Source organism: Lissotriton vulgaris, chromosome 9 (assembly GCF_964263255.1).
Source record: "Lissotriton vulgaris chromosome 9, aLisVul1.2, whole genome shotgun sequence".
NCBI lineage: Eukaryota > Metazoa > Chordata > Amphibia > Caudata > Salamandridae > Lissotriton > Lissotriton vulgaris.
The window spans coordinates 819,854,188-819,871,533 of record NC_141697.1 but is presented as its reverse complement, the minus strand read 5'-3'; the positions used below and the strand labels follow the sequence as shown (position 1 = coordinate 819,871,533).

Sequence of the window (17,346 nt, the reverse complement as noted above, 5' to 3'; positions counted from 1 at the left end):
TACTCAGAGATACCCTAAAGGTACATCTGTTTAAATGCAGAATGTTTATAGCTGCTTACTAAAAGCTTTCTTACTTGCCATTAGATATTCATATCAATATGCAGGTCTGTACCCAGCAGAGAGAGATTTTGGTTATCCCTAGTTTCTCTCTTATCCCATTCACCATTCCCTACTGCTACTGTTTGCATCATATCTTACTGTAAGTGGCCAGTAGTGGTTCAGGTGTGGTGGGAAAGAGTGCATTACTCCTGTTGTATCCTGAATGCAAGGATATCGCATTCTGATATCTGCACTCAAGGCCATGTAAGATTCGCTCCTCCTTTCCCTCTGGAGGGGTAGATTTGCATGGATCCCTAAAGGTTGCAGACAAGGCATTGGCAATGGTGGAGGTGAAAATTCCCCCTATAATCTTCATATCATTTAAAAGACGTGCGTGACCTACAAGTAGGTTTCCCTTCTAAAAGTGGTAGGGAGGGTGACCAGTTCTCTGTCCAAGTGGAGAGAAATCTTATCCAGTGCTTGGGTTCTGCAGACTATTCCAGAACTTTAGATAGATTTCTATGGAGCCTCCGCCAACCAAATGTCTGATTCCAGTGGCATTTTCAGTAGAGGAACAGAGCTTGATGGACCACACAATAGATATTTTCTCCTCTGACAGATCATTCAGATTTATTTTATTCTCCCACCATTTTTTAAAGCAATACCATTTTGGTCAGAAAGAAAAACAATTTTTCTCTGCCACATCATAACCTTGTGGGAATAATACAGTTTGTTGGTTTATAGGCATTTCAAGATGGAGAGCGTTTGTCTACTGAGGGAACCCTTACAGTAAGGTGTTGATATGTCAATGTTGAACCTTTAGGATGCGTCTCAAGGTGTTGATCTTGGAACCATATCAAAGTTTCCTTCAGTTGACTCGTGATGTTGAACAAAGTGCCAGTGATTGTCTCCCTTCTTTGCAACCCTCATATAGAACATCACCAGGGGGTAGTCTCTCCTGCAAAATTTGATTTTTTTTTATTTTTTATGAAAGAAATCTTGACTGGTTCCCAAGAGAGACTATAACAGACTTAAAGATGGAGTTTAGACAAGTTTAGGGAGCGCTGCATGTCACACTGTGGTGCTGGCTAGGATCATAGGTGTGTTGCTCTTTTTGATCCAGGTGATCAACCTTGTATGCGTCACTGCTAGCCATCCAGTGTCTAAAAATATTTATCTAAAAAAGGTCCTCATAATCGGAAGAGGTCTTTCTGCCATGATAGAACAGAACAGAGATACAGTAATTGATTGATCACATGGAGGCCTGGAATGTAGGTAACATTTTTGGGTTCTTTCCCAACATTGGCATAGGGTCAGATGCCTGTAGACTTGACTGTTGGACCAACTGTGTGGACTTCTCGTTAGGAGGAAAGGGGTCAGAAGGATGGCTTCAACTTTATATCAATTTTCTAGAACTCCTGTGACCAAGTCCTTAGCAGGTTCAATGCCTATGAGTGCGATTGAAGAAGAAAACTCCGGCTTCAGGTTTCAATTGAACAGTATTTATTGAAAACATTCGCAGAATAAAGGAGCAAGGGACTTCCCAAGCAGCAACAGAGTAGTCATGCACCCCAAGAAAAGCGAGAGCCCATCTCTATACATTAATACTGAGGCTTTTAGAATCAGTCACCATGTCAACGAAGTTTCATGACGAAACCACTAGATAGAGTGAGCGAGCAGCAGGTGCAGACAGGATTCATAAAGTATTAGTACATGGTTTTCCTGAGGAAACAAAAATGCAAAAGTATTTTTCTGGAGTGCAATGTATGCTTCACATCTTGACTTAGAGATGTTCACTTCTGGTTATCAGAGCTAACCTGAGCAGAAAACAGAGCAGTTACAGGTTTCAATACTTAAGCAGTTACATAGGAAAAAGTGTTCAGTTTGACAATCCCTCCCTTTTGTGCTCTTAGACAACGCAACTTAACACTTCATCACATAATTCAGTGTTCATCGATTAAAATGCTCTCTGTCTTCACCATCTTCTCTTTTTTTAAATCTCTTCCTTTAAGTTTATCATCAAGATGCATTAAAGGGGAAGTAAGGGAGGATCTTTTAGCTCGAGTAAGATTCTTTATTGAAGTGACTAAAACTTAGAAAAAAACAATAAAGAATAAGACTACACCTACAGTCAAAACCACATTAAAGGTCTTCAAACCCTGATTCTCAAAAACCCTTTGCAGTCCAAACCTGAGATCCCACCATTCAACTTTATCAACAATAAGTCTTAAACACTTTCTTGTGTATTGATCCTTTTTTATGAATTTCAGCTGATTTGGGAATAATGACACAACACATAATCACTGAAGTAGCAGTTCCAAGTACTCTTAGACTGTCTCCCTGGGCACAGGTAGCGGGGGCTGTGTATCCTGCACAGTTTATCCAAAAATAATGATGACTGTGTTTCTTCTTTAAGTCCGTTTTTATTCACATCCTTGTTTTTGTGTCAGATATCATTGTAAACTTCAATTCCCATAATGCAATATTTTCACATATGCATCCTTATTTAAATTTTCTCATTCCCAATACATTTCGGCTTGTGAAGCCTTCATCAGGGGAAATCTACAAAATGAAACCAAATATGAACACAAACACACAGGCCCACACAGAGACCCACACACATACACACCTACAGAGCCACACACACAGCCACACACACAGCCACCCACACACACACACACACACACACAGCCACCCACACACACAACCACACACACACAACCACAAACACACAACCACAAACACACAACCACAAACACACAACCACACACACAGCCACACACACAACCACACACCCAACCGCACACCCAACCGCACACCCAACTACACACACAACTACACACACAACCACACACCCATCTACACACACAACCACACACACACAACAACACACCCACACACACACACCCAACCACACACACATCCACACACACACAACAACACACCCACACAACCACACACCCACACACACACACACACAGCCACACATACACACACACACAGCCACACACACAGCCACACACACACACACACATACACAGCCACACACACCCACACACACACACACACACACACACACACACACACACACCCACACACACACACACACACACACACACACACACACACACACACACACAGCCACACACAGAGCCTAATTCCAAGAGCCAAGCAGACTCCATCCATCCAGTCAACTAGTGGCTGACTCAATCTATGCATCCACCCACTGGCCAGCTCCATGGATCCACCTGTTGACTATATGCACCAACTAACTCTTTCACCCATCCATTGGCCAGCTCCATCTTCTATCCATTCACCCATCCACTTACCACATCCAGACATATACCCACCTACTGAATTGTCCATCCAACATGTAAATCCACCCATCCAACACCTAACTCAATTCAACCATCCACTGGCTCAATCAAACCATAAAACTCCTTCCAGCCACCCAGTGACTCGTGCATTCCACTAACTCCATCAATGTAACCACCATTCAACTCCAACCACCCACTAACTCATGCATCCACTGAACTCCTTCCACCCACTGACTCCATCCACCCAACCACCACTGAACTCCTTCCACCCACTGACTCCATTCACCCAACCACCACTCAACTGCGTCCACCCATGACTCATACATCTACCTAACCACCACTCAACTCTACCCACCCACTGATTCATACATCCACTGACTGTGTTTGCTGCAGGCAATGCTTGTGATCGAGAAATTAACAAACGCATGATGTCTCCTGTATCTTGCAGATTGCACAATATCTGCGCACCGTGTCTTTACACGTTCACAAGTGGCCCGGTTTGCCTATCTGGGACTCTTTAGTCATCCAGTTCACTAATGGGGGCCACTTTGATTTTAGCACCCGGGTCTATTTTTTGTCCTAGTCTCACACTGCCAACACCCCCTTCACACTCCCCCCCCCACCCCCACCCCCACGACTGAACTCTCCCCGTCTAACAGTTTGAGCCCTGCGGCCGCGCCATTCAGTCCCCAGTCCCCAAAATTCCCCAACTCACCTTTACCAGCACCCTCTGAGGGGCCCACCGGAACCGCGCAACAAGTTTAGTAAACTTTGCGCGCTCCCCGCTCGGCGCCAAAGGGACAACTCAGCAAAGAGCTTCCTGCGTGCTGTCCTGGGGACGATGGGTGAGTGCCTGCAAACATCCACGTTTCACAGTAGTAGCCTGGGCAAGGGTGGTCTGCACTCACCTCATCTGTCCAGGCTGCCCCTCCTGCGACAGGGCTCCTCTCCTCGGCCCCCCTGTCTCCCCCCCTTCCCTCCTGTCGCTCCTCTGGGTCGCTCTCCGTGCTCCAGGTGATTCAAGTCAAACAGTCTCTCTCACACGCCCTCCCAAAAAGAAAAAAAAATGGAGGCACAGGCACGGAAGGGAGACGAAATATGCGGGAAGCTGCAGCAGCAGTTAGGCAGGCACAGGAGGAGAGAGGGGTGCGGACACCAGGGCAGAGTCCCCTGGTTTTAACTCTTACCATGCTCTGCTGGGGAGTTCTTTCCCTGCTTCTGGCAAAATTCTTGACTTCTTTCAAGTTTCCTGAAATGTCTATTCTGTACCATTTCAAATTACTTATGCATATTTGTTTTTCCCCAAATCAGACAAGAATACTTTGTAATTTTGTTAGGGGTGGGACACACGCAGCAAGATAATACACTTTACACACTCGTACAAGCATGGTCTGTAATATCTGTTTGTCCTAAATTAAAATTTTGTCACACTCTTAGACCCCTTTTCTCTCCTTTCCTTCCCTCCTTGCTTAAACATCTACAAAACAAACCTTAAACAAATATTGAACGAGAACAAAATGAAGTTTTTCCTCTTCTTCCAGGTTTTTGGGGTTTTTTTTTGCCCAAGAGGGGCCAGTTTGTCTGCGCGTGATTGGGATGCGAGGAATGTTTTAAGATGTGTGTGTGTTGAGCCATCACGGTCTATGCTTGCAGGGTAAAGAGTCACATCTGTGTGTGACACTGAGCCAATCCGACAAACCCTGCCCTGGAGACACAGAAAACAAGTGCATAGTCGAATACGCCGTCATGAATGGAATTGGAGTTCATGCCAACATTCTATGGGCTTCGTGCAAAGCAAAAGTACTCGCGGGTGATGAGCGATACGTTAAGGTGGGCCGGAGGCAAATGAAGCCTCTTACTCCAACAGGGTCAAAAGTGGGTCACACGAGTAAACCAAAGTCCCGAGGACGCCGTCAGAGCTAATGCGGCTCGCTCTTACTGTGATAAGCGGAAGTTTGTGAGATGTGGGAGGTGAACCAGAATAGATATAGAGATGGGACTTCGGAAGCAAGGTCCCATATGTACTGTGCGCGAGGTAAACGAACGGGGAGACAGATAAAGTTATGTGCTCGTAAACAATCTGGAAAGTAAAGTGAACATGCGAGGTAAAAAAGTGGAAACAACCAAATAAATGACCGCAACATGTCAAATCAAAACGGAGCATTGTGAAAAAGCGCCAGACAGACAAGAAAAAAAGTTAGTCGAGAAAAGAAGCATCAGGAAACGTCACTAAGCCCCGTCCTTTGCAGACTGGGGGCGTATTTTTCTTTCTCCCCTCTTCTCCATTGGCTGGAATGTAAACAACAGGCGTGTTTTTGACTTGTTTACCATTCCAACCAATGGAGAAGAGGGTAGAACAAACCTAAAAAACACGCCCCCCAATCCGAAAAGGACGGGGCTTAGATGTAAAGAATGACGTCACTGAGACCTCTTCTCCAATGGCTGGCCGCCGTTTGGGAGGTCAGCCAATGGAAAAGAGGGGCGGGTTTACCCTCGATACTCAGAGTCATTAAGTCTCGCTGGCGAGACTGCGCATGTGCGCAGCCTACGCTAGCCGAGACCTAAAAAGACCATGCCAGTCTAGCCAAATTACTTTATCTCCATTTGCTCTATTCTTTCATTGGGAAATATGGTGGGCCTTAGGTACCGAAGGAAATCTGTATGATGTGCTGTATAAAACATAGATTTTTATCCTTACTAAATACCGTTCATTCTGCCTCCTGTAGGCATTCAAGCTGTGACTGTGAACCTGGAAGCTGAGAGTGTGCTGGTAAATACAATACTGACTGCTGAGGAGGTTCAGGATCTGATTGAGAGGACTGGCCGCCTGGCAGTGCTAAAAGGCATGGGAAGCACCACCAAGAGTAAGTAGTGTGGACTAACAGACGAAACTGGGATGCCTTATTGGGGCAATAACCCTTTCTGCCTAATTGTGCTTAGGAGAACCCAAAAATGTTAGTATTGGATTTTACCACATAAGGTATAGTACATCCTGTGTTGTGTCTGCAAGAGTAGCAACTGATTTGCAAAATGATGGAGGTCCACTTAATAAATGGGGATTGCAGCAGATCTTGCATTTAAAGAGATCGGAATCTTTTTTTCAGTAGGGTGCCCAATGTATGTGTGTGGGAATTGAAGAATTTACATCTCTAGCCTTATAGGGAGTTGCTTCTGTATCTGATCTACAAGAGTAACAACTACACTGAACTTAAAGGGTCAATAAATGCTGGTACGCTGTGTTCTGAAAGGGAACTGTGCCAACAACATTTTTATTATTGCACCTGTGCAAAAAAACTACCTTTCTATAATACTGAATTCAATGTTTTATTATTCACAGGAATATCCCACGTGCTGCGCTCCTTAACTGATTGATTATTTTAGTGTATATGTGTGTGCTATTTCAGTCGATCTCTGTACCTTATTTTAGTGTATCTGTATGTTATTTGAGTTGGTCTCTGTTCCTTATTTTAGTGTACCTTATTTTAGTGTATCTGTGTATGTTATTTGAGTTGGTCTCTGTTCCTTATTTTAGTGTGTCTCAGGGATCCTGCTCCTACACAGAACTGTGCATAGAGACTTGGAACCTCAGTGAATTAGGGTGTGCCAAAACTCACCTTAGTATCCAAAATCCCCTACCAGACTAGCAATCAGTGTCTCATTGGTTCTTACACACCTCCAATGATTAGACAACCCAGAACATGGACTAAGAACACCTCAGGTAACGTGGAACACATGAACACTCTTTCGTTATACTAACATATCAGTCCAGAACGAGGAGTAAATGATGACACGTGCAAGTTTGAAATATTTATTTCTAATGCAGTGTTCTCAAGCTAATACAATCAAACATATTATAAGGAACAAGATTAGCAGCATAGTTACTATTCCATAAAATACAAAGGGTGAAAGCATGTTAAAATGCTAAAGGGAAAAGGTCTAAATAGAACCTCAGTTTACCCTCCCTTGCTAGTATATTATATTATATCTACAGAAGGTCTCTTTGGGTTTAGAAGGGTGGGCCCATACCTTTGGTCTTAGCAGAAAGGGATCACATGATCTCCTGCACCAACTCTCTGCATGCGAATATTTATCAAGTGTGTGTCTTCATGCTCTGTGCAGTGCAGTATTAAACGCGCCTAAAACTCAGAATTGGCCACAGCTGCATATGTATTATGTCTAGACCGTGCGCTGATCAAACCGAACAACAAGCGCTGTGTTGAAATAACCTTGAAGGCCTCGGCACTCACTGTCAGACATAGCTTACCAAGCAAGGCTGATATTATAAGCAAACATATTATTCTCGTGTGAAGCAAAATATTCTACAAGGCATAAAGCTTTAATAACAAAATGTGTCATGTGCAGAGGCTGCAGAAAAGGAAAATGGCATTTAAACTTCTAATAAGCTCATGCTAACATAACACTGTGTGAAGGCAAAACCTATCTACATGACACCCTCCCTTTGATTGGAGCACAGAATAGTACAAGTAAAGGGGCAAATTTAGGAATGCAGATTTCGAGATCGATAGTCCGAACACAAGTCTCCAATTTGGTACCTCAGGAGAACAAATAAAATAAAAATAATTCTGAAAAGGAAAAAAAATCTAGCCTTCGGACATTGATAAAGTCAATAGGTAAGGTCTCAAAATTTTTTTTGTGAAAAAACAAATACGATTATCCAATGAAAGGTGTCAGTCAAGGAAGCGAGACTGCAAACACATTTCATCCTAATAATGAATATGCAAAATATGCAGCAACAGCCTCCACAGGAAGTCCCTGTTCTCATCCGAAAGTAATTCAGCCATCCAATTTAACAAAAAGAAAGAACATACATGTTCTTCAATTACCGGAGCCTCTAGCACCATCAGAGGACAACTCAGTGGGTTTTCAAGGAAGCTGTGAGCCAAGAGATCTTGCGCCGCTGCGAACACATTCCAACGACCGAGTATTCCATGCATTGCTGCAAAGGCCATAATCTCTCCATCAGAACAAAGCAATTCATGAGCAACTAAGGGGCTCATAAGTTGATTATAATCCGCATCGGGAGACACCGTATTGCAGAGACACAAATCCAGGGCCCATTCGAAGTCACAACTCAGGTAATGAAAGACAGACTGGACGCATGTAAAATAGGAAAATCTAAACGATAATCCATAAGCTGCACTCAGTGTAGCAAGAGGCAGCACTCCATAGTACTCAAGCATCCGGGCGCGAAGCAGCCCCAGCCGAGACAGCTCGTCTTGTAACACAGGATTTGCATCCATTGTGAAACAAACAAAACAGCAATAGCACGCCAGCAGCAAGAGCCAGTAGTAAGGGAAACCCACCAAACAGGCTGGAAAAAATAGAATGGAAGAAAGCTGGAAAGACCCCAAAAATCGTTTGAAAGGAAGTCACCCGGCCACTGCTTACAACTTTAAAAAAGTGAGCCAATTCCGATGTGGAGGATGCATTGAAGATTGTGTGAATTAATTCACCGAAATCCCAGGGCAAATCAGTATTTAATAAGGCATGCACCTCTGTGCGGGTGTTAGCCACGTGAAGGACAAATGTTTCACGAGCAGATGTGAGGGCAACTTCTTTTTGGGACAATAGAGCGCTTATGCGACTCATCTTATTGAACTCTGCTTTCAAGGTCGGAATCTTAGGCCAGATGGAAACATCAAGTTTCCCATGCGGGGATGGATACATTACATTCTTGCAGCAAACCACAAGCTCACTGACGATATCGACATAAGCAATCCCTTTTATTAACCCACAGCAATCTTCATTGTTTAAAAGTAAATAACTCCCATTTGCCAGTAATGTGAATGTGGGAACGATTGCAGGCACGGGGGTACCTTTCAGAATACTGGCTAAATTTGGCTCGTTCTGATTACAGGAGCCGTGTAATTGGATATGTCTACACATTAATGAATGATCCCGTGTTTCAGTGCATTCTTCACCATTCAAATAAACTTCTTTTCCCTCCCTAAGGCATCTATATGTAAACGGAAGCGACCAAGCTTCATGGAGATAAGAACTTCCAAGAGGCTTGTATCTACCAATGGCAAAGTACTTCATACAGCCGTTGAACTCGAACAGTGGGAACAGGAGTGTTATTAAACCGTGAATAAGCCACGTTGCAGTATTGGCATCTGCCACAGAAATCGGTAAAGGCTCCAACCTCTCAATGTGTAACATAGAAAAAGAAGCATCTTTTATCGACAGTAAGCGCTGCTTGTCAGTCAAATTAAACGGGGCAAACAATGATGACGTATTCATGTAATGCCATGGCACTTTTCCGGCCTTAAGGGTCTGCAATGTCCCTGCAAACTGCATAATAGAACTCAATTGATTTTGACTATGGTACAAAACAGACACTTCATCTTGCACAATATCTACAACAGACGACACAATATTATCCAACGGGTAAATGCGGCAAGAGAGCGTGTTTATGCTATTATCTACAACTGCTAGCACTTTTTCTAAATTAGCTTGATCTATAGCTCTAAGGCTGGTAGCTGCCTCAATCTGGGGCGTTTTCCAGAATTCATTATAAACAGCATATATCCATCTTTTAGATCTACCTTTAGCCGGGCCTTTTATAAAATCATTCAGATCAACATCGTCAGTCAGTTTAGATAAATGCAGTTTACCTGACACCAAGGTAGATTGTCTGAGCCAATGCTGACATAATTTGCCTACAGAATAGGTAGTCACCGAATGGCCACTCTCAAAACGGGGATCCACCCTGACCTGTGTAAAGCCTTGAGCTAAATCCAGAAAACAATGCTGGCGTGAGTCAGCACTTCTGTGCCAGAGCAACCAGCCTTCGGGATCCAAACTGGATATGTTAAAGGAGGAATTCCATAACAGAGTTTGTGACTATCTCATGGAAAATTTTGTAATATTAACCCAACCGGAATATTCCTCTAAGTCAGGAAAAGAAGGAGCATTTAATCTTTTAGCAGTAGCCAATCCAAAGCATGTGGTCTGTGAAATTGTAGAATTCAAAAACAACATATGGTTCGGGATGAGGCATGCACGGTGCAAAGCCTCAGTGCCTTGCACTTGCCAGATTTTAGAACCCCACATTGATTTAAGGTGAATGGTATCCTTCCTCAACTCGTAGCCCCCAACAGCTAACTGGTCTAGAAAGGACTTCGAGTACAATAATTTAGTATCGGAAAGTTAAGTTTGGATGTGGACCTTTCAGTCATTTTAAAATAAAATGCATTGGAATTAGACTGATTAAAATCTGTAAAGTAAGTGAACCTCTTCAAAAAGGAAGCAAAACTGCCTTGAATAGGAGCTGGACAGTGTTCCCACTGGGTATAATTTACAGCGAGTCTCCTGGTATTAGTTTTATGCAGGTAGTGATTGCCAAAATTTGATAACAATACAAATCACCGTAATTAGCAGTCTCCAAGTACGAATCTTCAGCATCAAAGGCAGCATAATATTTCAAATCAGAAAAAATTAATCTACGGCATGAACATCCCAATCATGAGAACGTATATTTTGTTTAACTACATCCCTCATAGACACTCTAAGCACATTAGGGACATTTATAACCTCAGTGGGCCCATGGATTTTTGTGATCTAACAGTATCCCATACAATCCCATCTAAGACAGGCCAAGCAGTGATATTAACAAAAGCCACGTCTCTCCTCAATCTGTGTGATGAGGAATGGGGAGCTAATGTTCCATTGATATGTTGAATGCATGTTCTCTCCTCGACATAGTGTCCATTGACGAGACGGAAAAAATAAACGCAAAACCAATTGACATAAAAAGGTAAATCAAAAAAGCCCCATCCAAATATAGGTCCAAGGGGGAATCCATAAATGTTTTTTAAACAGTCTTGCTAGAAAAGAAATCTTTGAAGGCCTTTTTGATGTGTGGAATCAGTGTCAAATAAAAATCTGGATTCTGTAGCTAAGCGGGTTTGCAAATCAGGCATCGATAAGTCAGTTGGGTAAGTGTAGTCAGTTTTATCATGTTGAGTACCAGGCAGTGTACTCAATAAAGGAATGGAAACAGCAGGCATCTCGAGAGCAACATCAGGCACAGGATTGGAAACCGGGGCCAAAACAGAATTTCTCAAAATCGAAGGACATGAGACTGCCGGTGTCATACTAAGAAGAATCGGCCACTGTGTGTATCTTGACATTGTCAATGGAGATATACCTGTTCTCCTTACGACCTGGAAGTGTTGGTAAAATGACTGTTTTTGTGCCCTTAACACCAAGCACTGGAACCGGTGCTCGATAAGAGGGACCAAATCCTTTCTTGTTTTCGATCTTCTCACAAACCAGTTCTCCAACTTGGGGTAGCCAGCCAACTACCGGGATCTGCAACGCATCATCCGAGGTGGAGGGCAAATGTTCCTTTGCAAGACTGTCTCTTGTCTTTTGTAGATCCTGTAAAACATTGCAATGTTCATCTACGTCAAAGGAGGCAGCAAAAGCCACCGAGTCTAGACCGTCAAGGTCCGGGGCAAACAGCTTGATACCAAAGAGCATCTCGTATAGGGTCCGCCCACCCAGAGACCTTCTAGGGAGATCATTAAGAGCGCACTGCACACTATTGAGGTGGGCCAGCCAGTTCCTGCCAGTGCCTTTAACTTGAGCCGTCAAAGACTGCTTTAAATCTTGGTTCATCCGTTCCACAACACTATTACCCTCGGGTCTGTATGGAGACGAAAACTTGACTTGTACCCCCAACGAAGTCATGGCATCCTTATACGACTTAGAGGCAAAAGCCAGACCCTAATCCGAATGGAAGGTACCACAGGCAAAAACCCCTACAAAGACACGCAGGCCTCTTATGACAGTCTGTGAATCAGCGCTGCGATGTGGCCAGACCCACACAAAGCGTGTGCATGAATCAACTGCTACTAAGATGTACTTATACGCAGTATCAGAAGAAGAAGGACCGAAGTGATCTAAATAAACATACCCAAGGGGTTTATTAGATATGTACAACTGTGTCTGGGGCGGACGCGCAGCAGTCGAAGGCTTAATCTGCTGGCAAATGTCACATTGTAGGACATAATCACTCGTCTGTTTGTACGGTCCCCGCCACCAGAAACGTTGTTGTAACTGAGCTACAGTAGCCGAAACGCCCGCATGCGCAGACACAACACCTTCATGGGCTGCGGTAATCAGTGTGGGCCTGAGGGCCGCGTTGGGAATTAACCTCTCACCAACGTCAGGTATTTTCACATAAGGAACTTTATCAGGACTTAAGTGGTATGAATACTTCAAAGGAAATCCTTTAGGATATTTTCTTCCCTTCTCAGTTGCAGCAACAGCTGCCAAGATATCATCATCGATCTTACTTTTGGAACGTGTAACTGCTGCAACCAAATATGTCGATACTGCTGATTTCGTTGCCTCATCGGCATGCGAATTGCCAACAGCGTGGACTCCCACGCGCTGATGACCTAGAGTGTGAATCACAAACACAAGTGGCAACTGCTCTTCAAGCTCAGTCACTCGGACCCAGATCATTTTATGTTTTATTGTGCTACCCTTGGAATCACGAAAATCATTCTGAATCCAAAAGAAGAGGTTCTCCTTGTAAGACTGGACACAGTAGTAAGAATCACTCACAATAAGAGTTGTCACACTAGGATCAGCGCGTACTCCAATGCAAGCATCAGAGCACAAAGCTGTGCCAATTGTGCGGTGAAGTCCCCTAGAGTCTTCGTGTTCACGACTCTAGACTTGAACTCATCATTCACCATGGCACCTACCACAATGGCGCAAGCGGAAAAGTATGCGTGCTTAGACCCATGCGCAACTTGCGCTGAACCATCAGTGTATATGATGCAATGGAAATCCTCCAAAGGCCGCACAGCCAAAGGCGCAGGATGAACAAACTCATACTGCAAAAACTCCTGCGACTGTAAGGAGGCATCAAAAATAAACGTGACATCCGGAGATATAAATGATGCTGCCCATTGTATCCACAGTGGATATTAGGTACACTGGCCTTCGTCACTGCCTCTAGTGCAGGATACAGGGTAACAACCAACCTGCGTTTTCCCTGCGACAGTGCACGTTCCTTAAGAATCGCCATTTGCACTGCTGTCAACTTTTTCCACAGTGGAAAACCGCATTTCAGCCGAAGTGTACAACTGTGACTTGTAAGCAATAGCTACTGTGTCTCCTTCGTTAAAAGTAAGGTACGTAAAACCCACCACCCCAGGAATGATTCTTATCACCAGGTTGGTGTGGTTGTCACGAGTCAGTAAGAATTTAGATTCTAGAAGACCAGCCTGCAAAGATTGCAAAATAGCTGAATGTTCTGGCAGCCAGCAAGATTTGGTAAAAGTAGGTTGTATCAACGCATACAAAGGCTTGATACGCTGGGCATATTCGGGAATATAAGTACGCCTGAAATTCAAAAATCCCAGCAAAAATCCTGTAATTTTTTCAGAGTTGTAGGAGCGCGCAGTTTTGCGCATTTCTCCAAGAAGTGAGGAGCCAATCCTCGACCTTCATTGTTGAGCTCATAGCCCAGGAACAACCCTGTGTACTCTGCAATATGAGACTTCGCAAACTTGAACTTGTAACCAAAGTCCGCAAAGTTACAAATAATGTGATCAACGCGACACAAATGCGCCCAAGCTCATCGTCTGTGAGATATATGTCATCCACATACGAACACGCATCTGTGTCTATCCTCTCTAAGAGAGAGACAATATTGGCAGCAAACACGCCTGGTCTATTTTTATAGCCCATAGGCAAACGTTTATACTGGCATATTTGCAGCCACAGGTAAAACTGGTCCACTGGGAATTCAGTCCGTCCAAATTGTGGGCAAAAAAAACTTTGGATATGTCAAGTGTGGTTTTAAACCGCTTACGCACAAGACCATCCACAAGAGCAGAGCTGTGCGTATTCTGTACTGCACAGGTACGGCAAAGCGAGTTCAAATGCCGGTAATCCAGTACCAAACAGTATGAGCCGTCAGGCTTGGTCACTGTAAAAAGAGGGTTGTTCATTGGTGACACACAAGTTTCAATTACACCTTGATATTCCAATTGTTCAAGGATTTCCGCGACGGAAGCCTTAGCTTAACGTCAGATGGTAGATTGAGATTGAGGCTGTGGCATAGACCTCAAAGGAATCTCGTGGTGTGGGGAAAATGTATCCCACCCACAATGTGTACGGTACAGAGCCGGCGCAAGACCCTTAGCCCACTCTTCTGCAAAATTCAGCGCATGTTCTTTCGAGACTGTGTTTGCGAAACAAGGGAGGATCACCTCCTCCCCTCTCGGAGCTGCGAGCACAAAAGGTGGGGGCCAGTCAGCCTCAGCTAACAAAATGTCATAGGTAGTCTAAAGATTTCCCCAAAATACCCCTTTGATGGTACGCTGTATGTCACCTTCAATTAAAAGGACTATGTTATAAAGTCTATCAAGGGGCGCTACTCTAGTGTCCGCTGTCTCCACAACAACCTATTGGTCAGTCGCTGTCCCCTTCAGTAGCGAACGCAAGGCCTCTCGCACTATGGTAATCTCTGCCGCGCTGTCCAGCAAGGTCAGAACCCATATCTGATTCCGAAGCTGCGTTCTCACTATCTGTGGCATATCTCGCTGTTAAAGCAGCAACTTTCTTTTTCTGAAACTGGGGTCTTTTCGGTGTCGAATAGTCCTGCTTGCCTTTACTGTCTTTCTGGTGGGGCTGGTCGCATCCCTGCTGGCCACCCCGACCCCTGCCGCCTCCTCCACCACCGGTCGATGAGGCCGATGAGTCCTGAAAAGAACGAGGAGAGCGTTGTTTAGTAACCTAAAAACGATCAGGTGATTTTATCGTCACGCGATCGCGCAAGTCATAAACACGTTCTGTAGGCTCAGGCACTGGAGATGCAGGACAAGACTCCTGTTTCTGCTGTTGTTGTTTACCCTATTTTTGTTTTTTGGGCCAATTTTGTTTTTTAGCCTTGGGCTGTTCGTCAGTCTCTGACTTCTGCCCTTGGGGTTGCTTTTTCTCTTTAGTGGAAAATGGCTTGACTCCCAAACTATTGCGGCCCACGGTCTTATAAGCCGCCACAATAATTCTCTGTAACTGTTGGGGTTTATCGGCATCGGGTACTGCCTGCAAAGCATTAGACACCTGAAAGCTCACTGCATCTCCCTTGACATTTGCAAGTACGAGATCGGAAACTACGTCAAAACTGCCACATAGGCGCATACACAATTCAACTGCTGCCTCAGGTCCGTGCTCATCTTGAACACGCTTAACGACCGTTGGAAGGGCAGTCATTGACGGTGTGCCGAAGCACCTCGTATACACTGCCGCAAAGATCTTACCCCATGACTCACAGTCACCAGTTTCTGGGAATCCTGGGTTTTTCACCAGGAGTCGTGTTAGGAAATACAGCTTCCAGCTGGTCAAACTTCTTGGCAAGCCAGAAAGGAAAATCATCCTTATTCTGGGTGCGCTTGCCCATTCATGCGTTTACCATCACAGGACTAAGCCTCATTCCGCCCTGTCCGGCTGGAAGTGCCACAACACCTGGGGCCCCACCCGGGAGATTGCGGGTAATGTATTGTACAAACGACGCTAATTGAAACTACATATAGTCATCTTATATCTGCAATGGGACACGCCCCGTGTTGAGGATGAGGTGTAAATCCAGCCAAAACAGGCCAAGTCACGCCTGGAATGGAGAAGGGACCTAACCTCGGTGCTGCCAAAGAGTGGGGTAGGACGCCATTAAACCAAACTCGGTGCTGCCAAGCGTTAATCGGTACTTCCTGTGTCCTATATGGAGCATAGTTCTGTGGTACAGCAGTGGGAGTGTACGTGTCGATCACATTAGTATTTGCGTTCACAGCCGGGAAGGTCACCCACGAATAAACAAATTCGTATGGGTAAGCCACCTCCGCACTCACTACCGTAATTACAGCCATGCCATCTACGGGGACATTATAAGTCTGCAAGTGATTGCGCACCGCAATGCGACTATGTTGCGGAATGTCCACCGCGGCCATAATGACATAGAAAGGAAGAGGTACAACAAAAACAATGTAGCACAACTGGGTAGTAATTCAAGGAAACCGTTTCGAAAGATTCAAGCTTGAAAAGACCTATATAACGATAGGTAGATTTGTCCGACACCACTGTCTTCCGGAAACAACATGGAAGGGTGTTAAGGACTGATACAAGTACTACTCAAGTTTCATGTAATAAGACCACCAATGGTTGAGCGCCATGTTGCAGGGATCCTGCTCCTACACAGAACTGTGCATAGAGACTTGGAACCTCAGTGAATTAGGGTGTGCCAAAACTCACCTTAGTATCCAAAATCCCCTACCAGACTAGCAATCAGTGTCTCATTGGCTCTTACACACCCCCAATGATTAGACAACCCAGAACATGGACTTAGAACACCTCAGGTAACGTGGAACACATTACATCTCTTTCGTTATACTAACATATCAGTCCAGAACGAGGAGTAAACGATGACACGTGCAAGTTTGAAATATTTATGTTCTAGGCATGTGGGCTGCTGAATTCAAATCTGTGCATAGATCGCCGCCTAGTGTTGGGTCCGGATGATTGCACCTTGTTGTCCTGGAAGAGCCTTCGAAGTATCACGAGATAGGTGACTCCTCCCCTGTACTACAGTGCGCATGGGTATCTTCTCCATCCTCAGATTGTTTTTTTCCGCCATTGGGTTTGGATGTTATTCCCATACTCCAACTTCGGAATCGAAACAAAACTTTTCTAAAGGCCTTCAACTTCGACGGTATTGTTTTCGCTCGGTACTCATTGACTCAATCGAACTTTCCATCTCGAACCGGTCGTCGACTCGGGCCGTTGGGCCTTTTCGACGTCATGTGGGCCTGCTGTCAATGGAAAGGAGCCCATTCAAAATGTGCCCACAATGCCACTCCAAGTTCCCGCATACTGACAAACACTCAGTATGCAACAAGTGCCTATCACCAGACCATAAGGAAGAAACCTGCCCAGCCTGTGCCCAATTCCGTTC

General features: G+C 44.6%; 1 protein-coding gene across 1 annotated transcript in view; it reads left to right on the top strand.

Moving 5' to 3' along the window:
• The window catches only part of CCS (copper chaperone for superoxide dismutase), a 682,831-nt gene that overhangs the window by 108,713 nt on the left and 556,772 nt on the right, over positions 1–17,346 (top strand). The window contains exon 3 of the mRNA XM_086938555.1: positions 6,083–6,220. Coding sequence (XP_086794681.1) covers positions 6,083–6,220 — 138 coding nt within the window. The remainder of the gene's footprint in view (positions 1–6,082; positions 6,221–17,346) is intronic.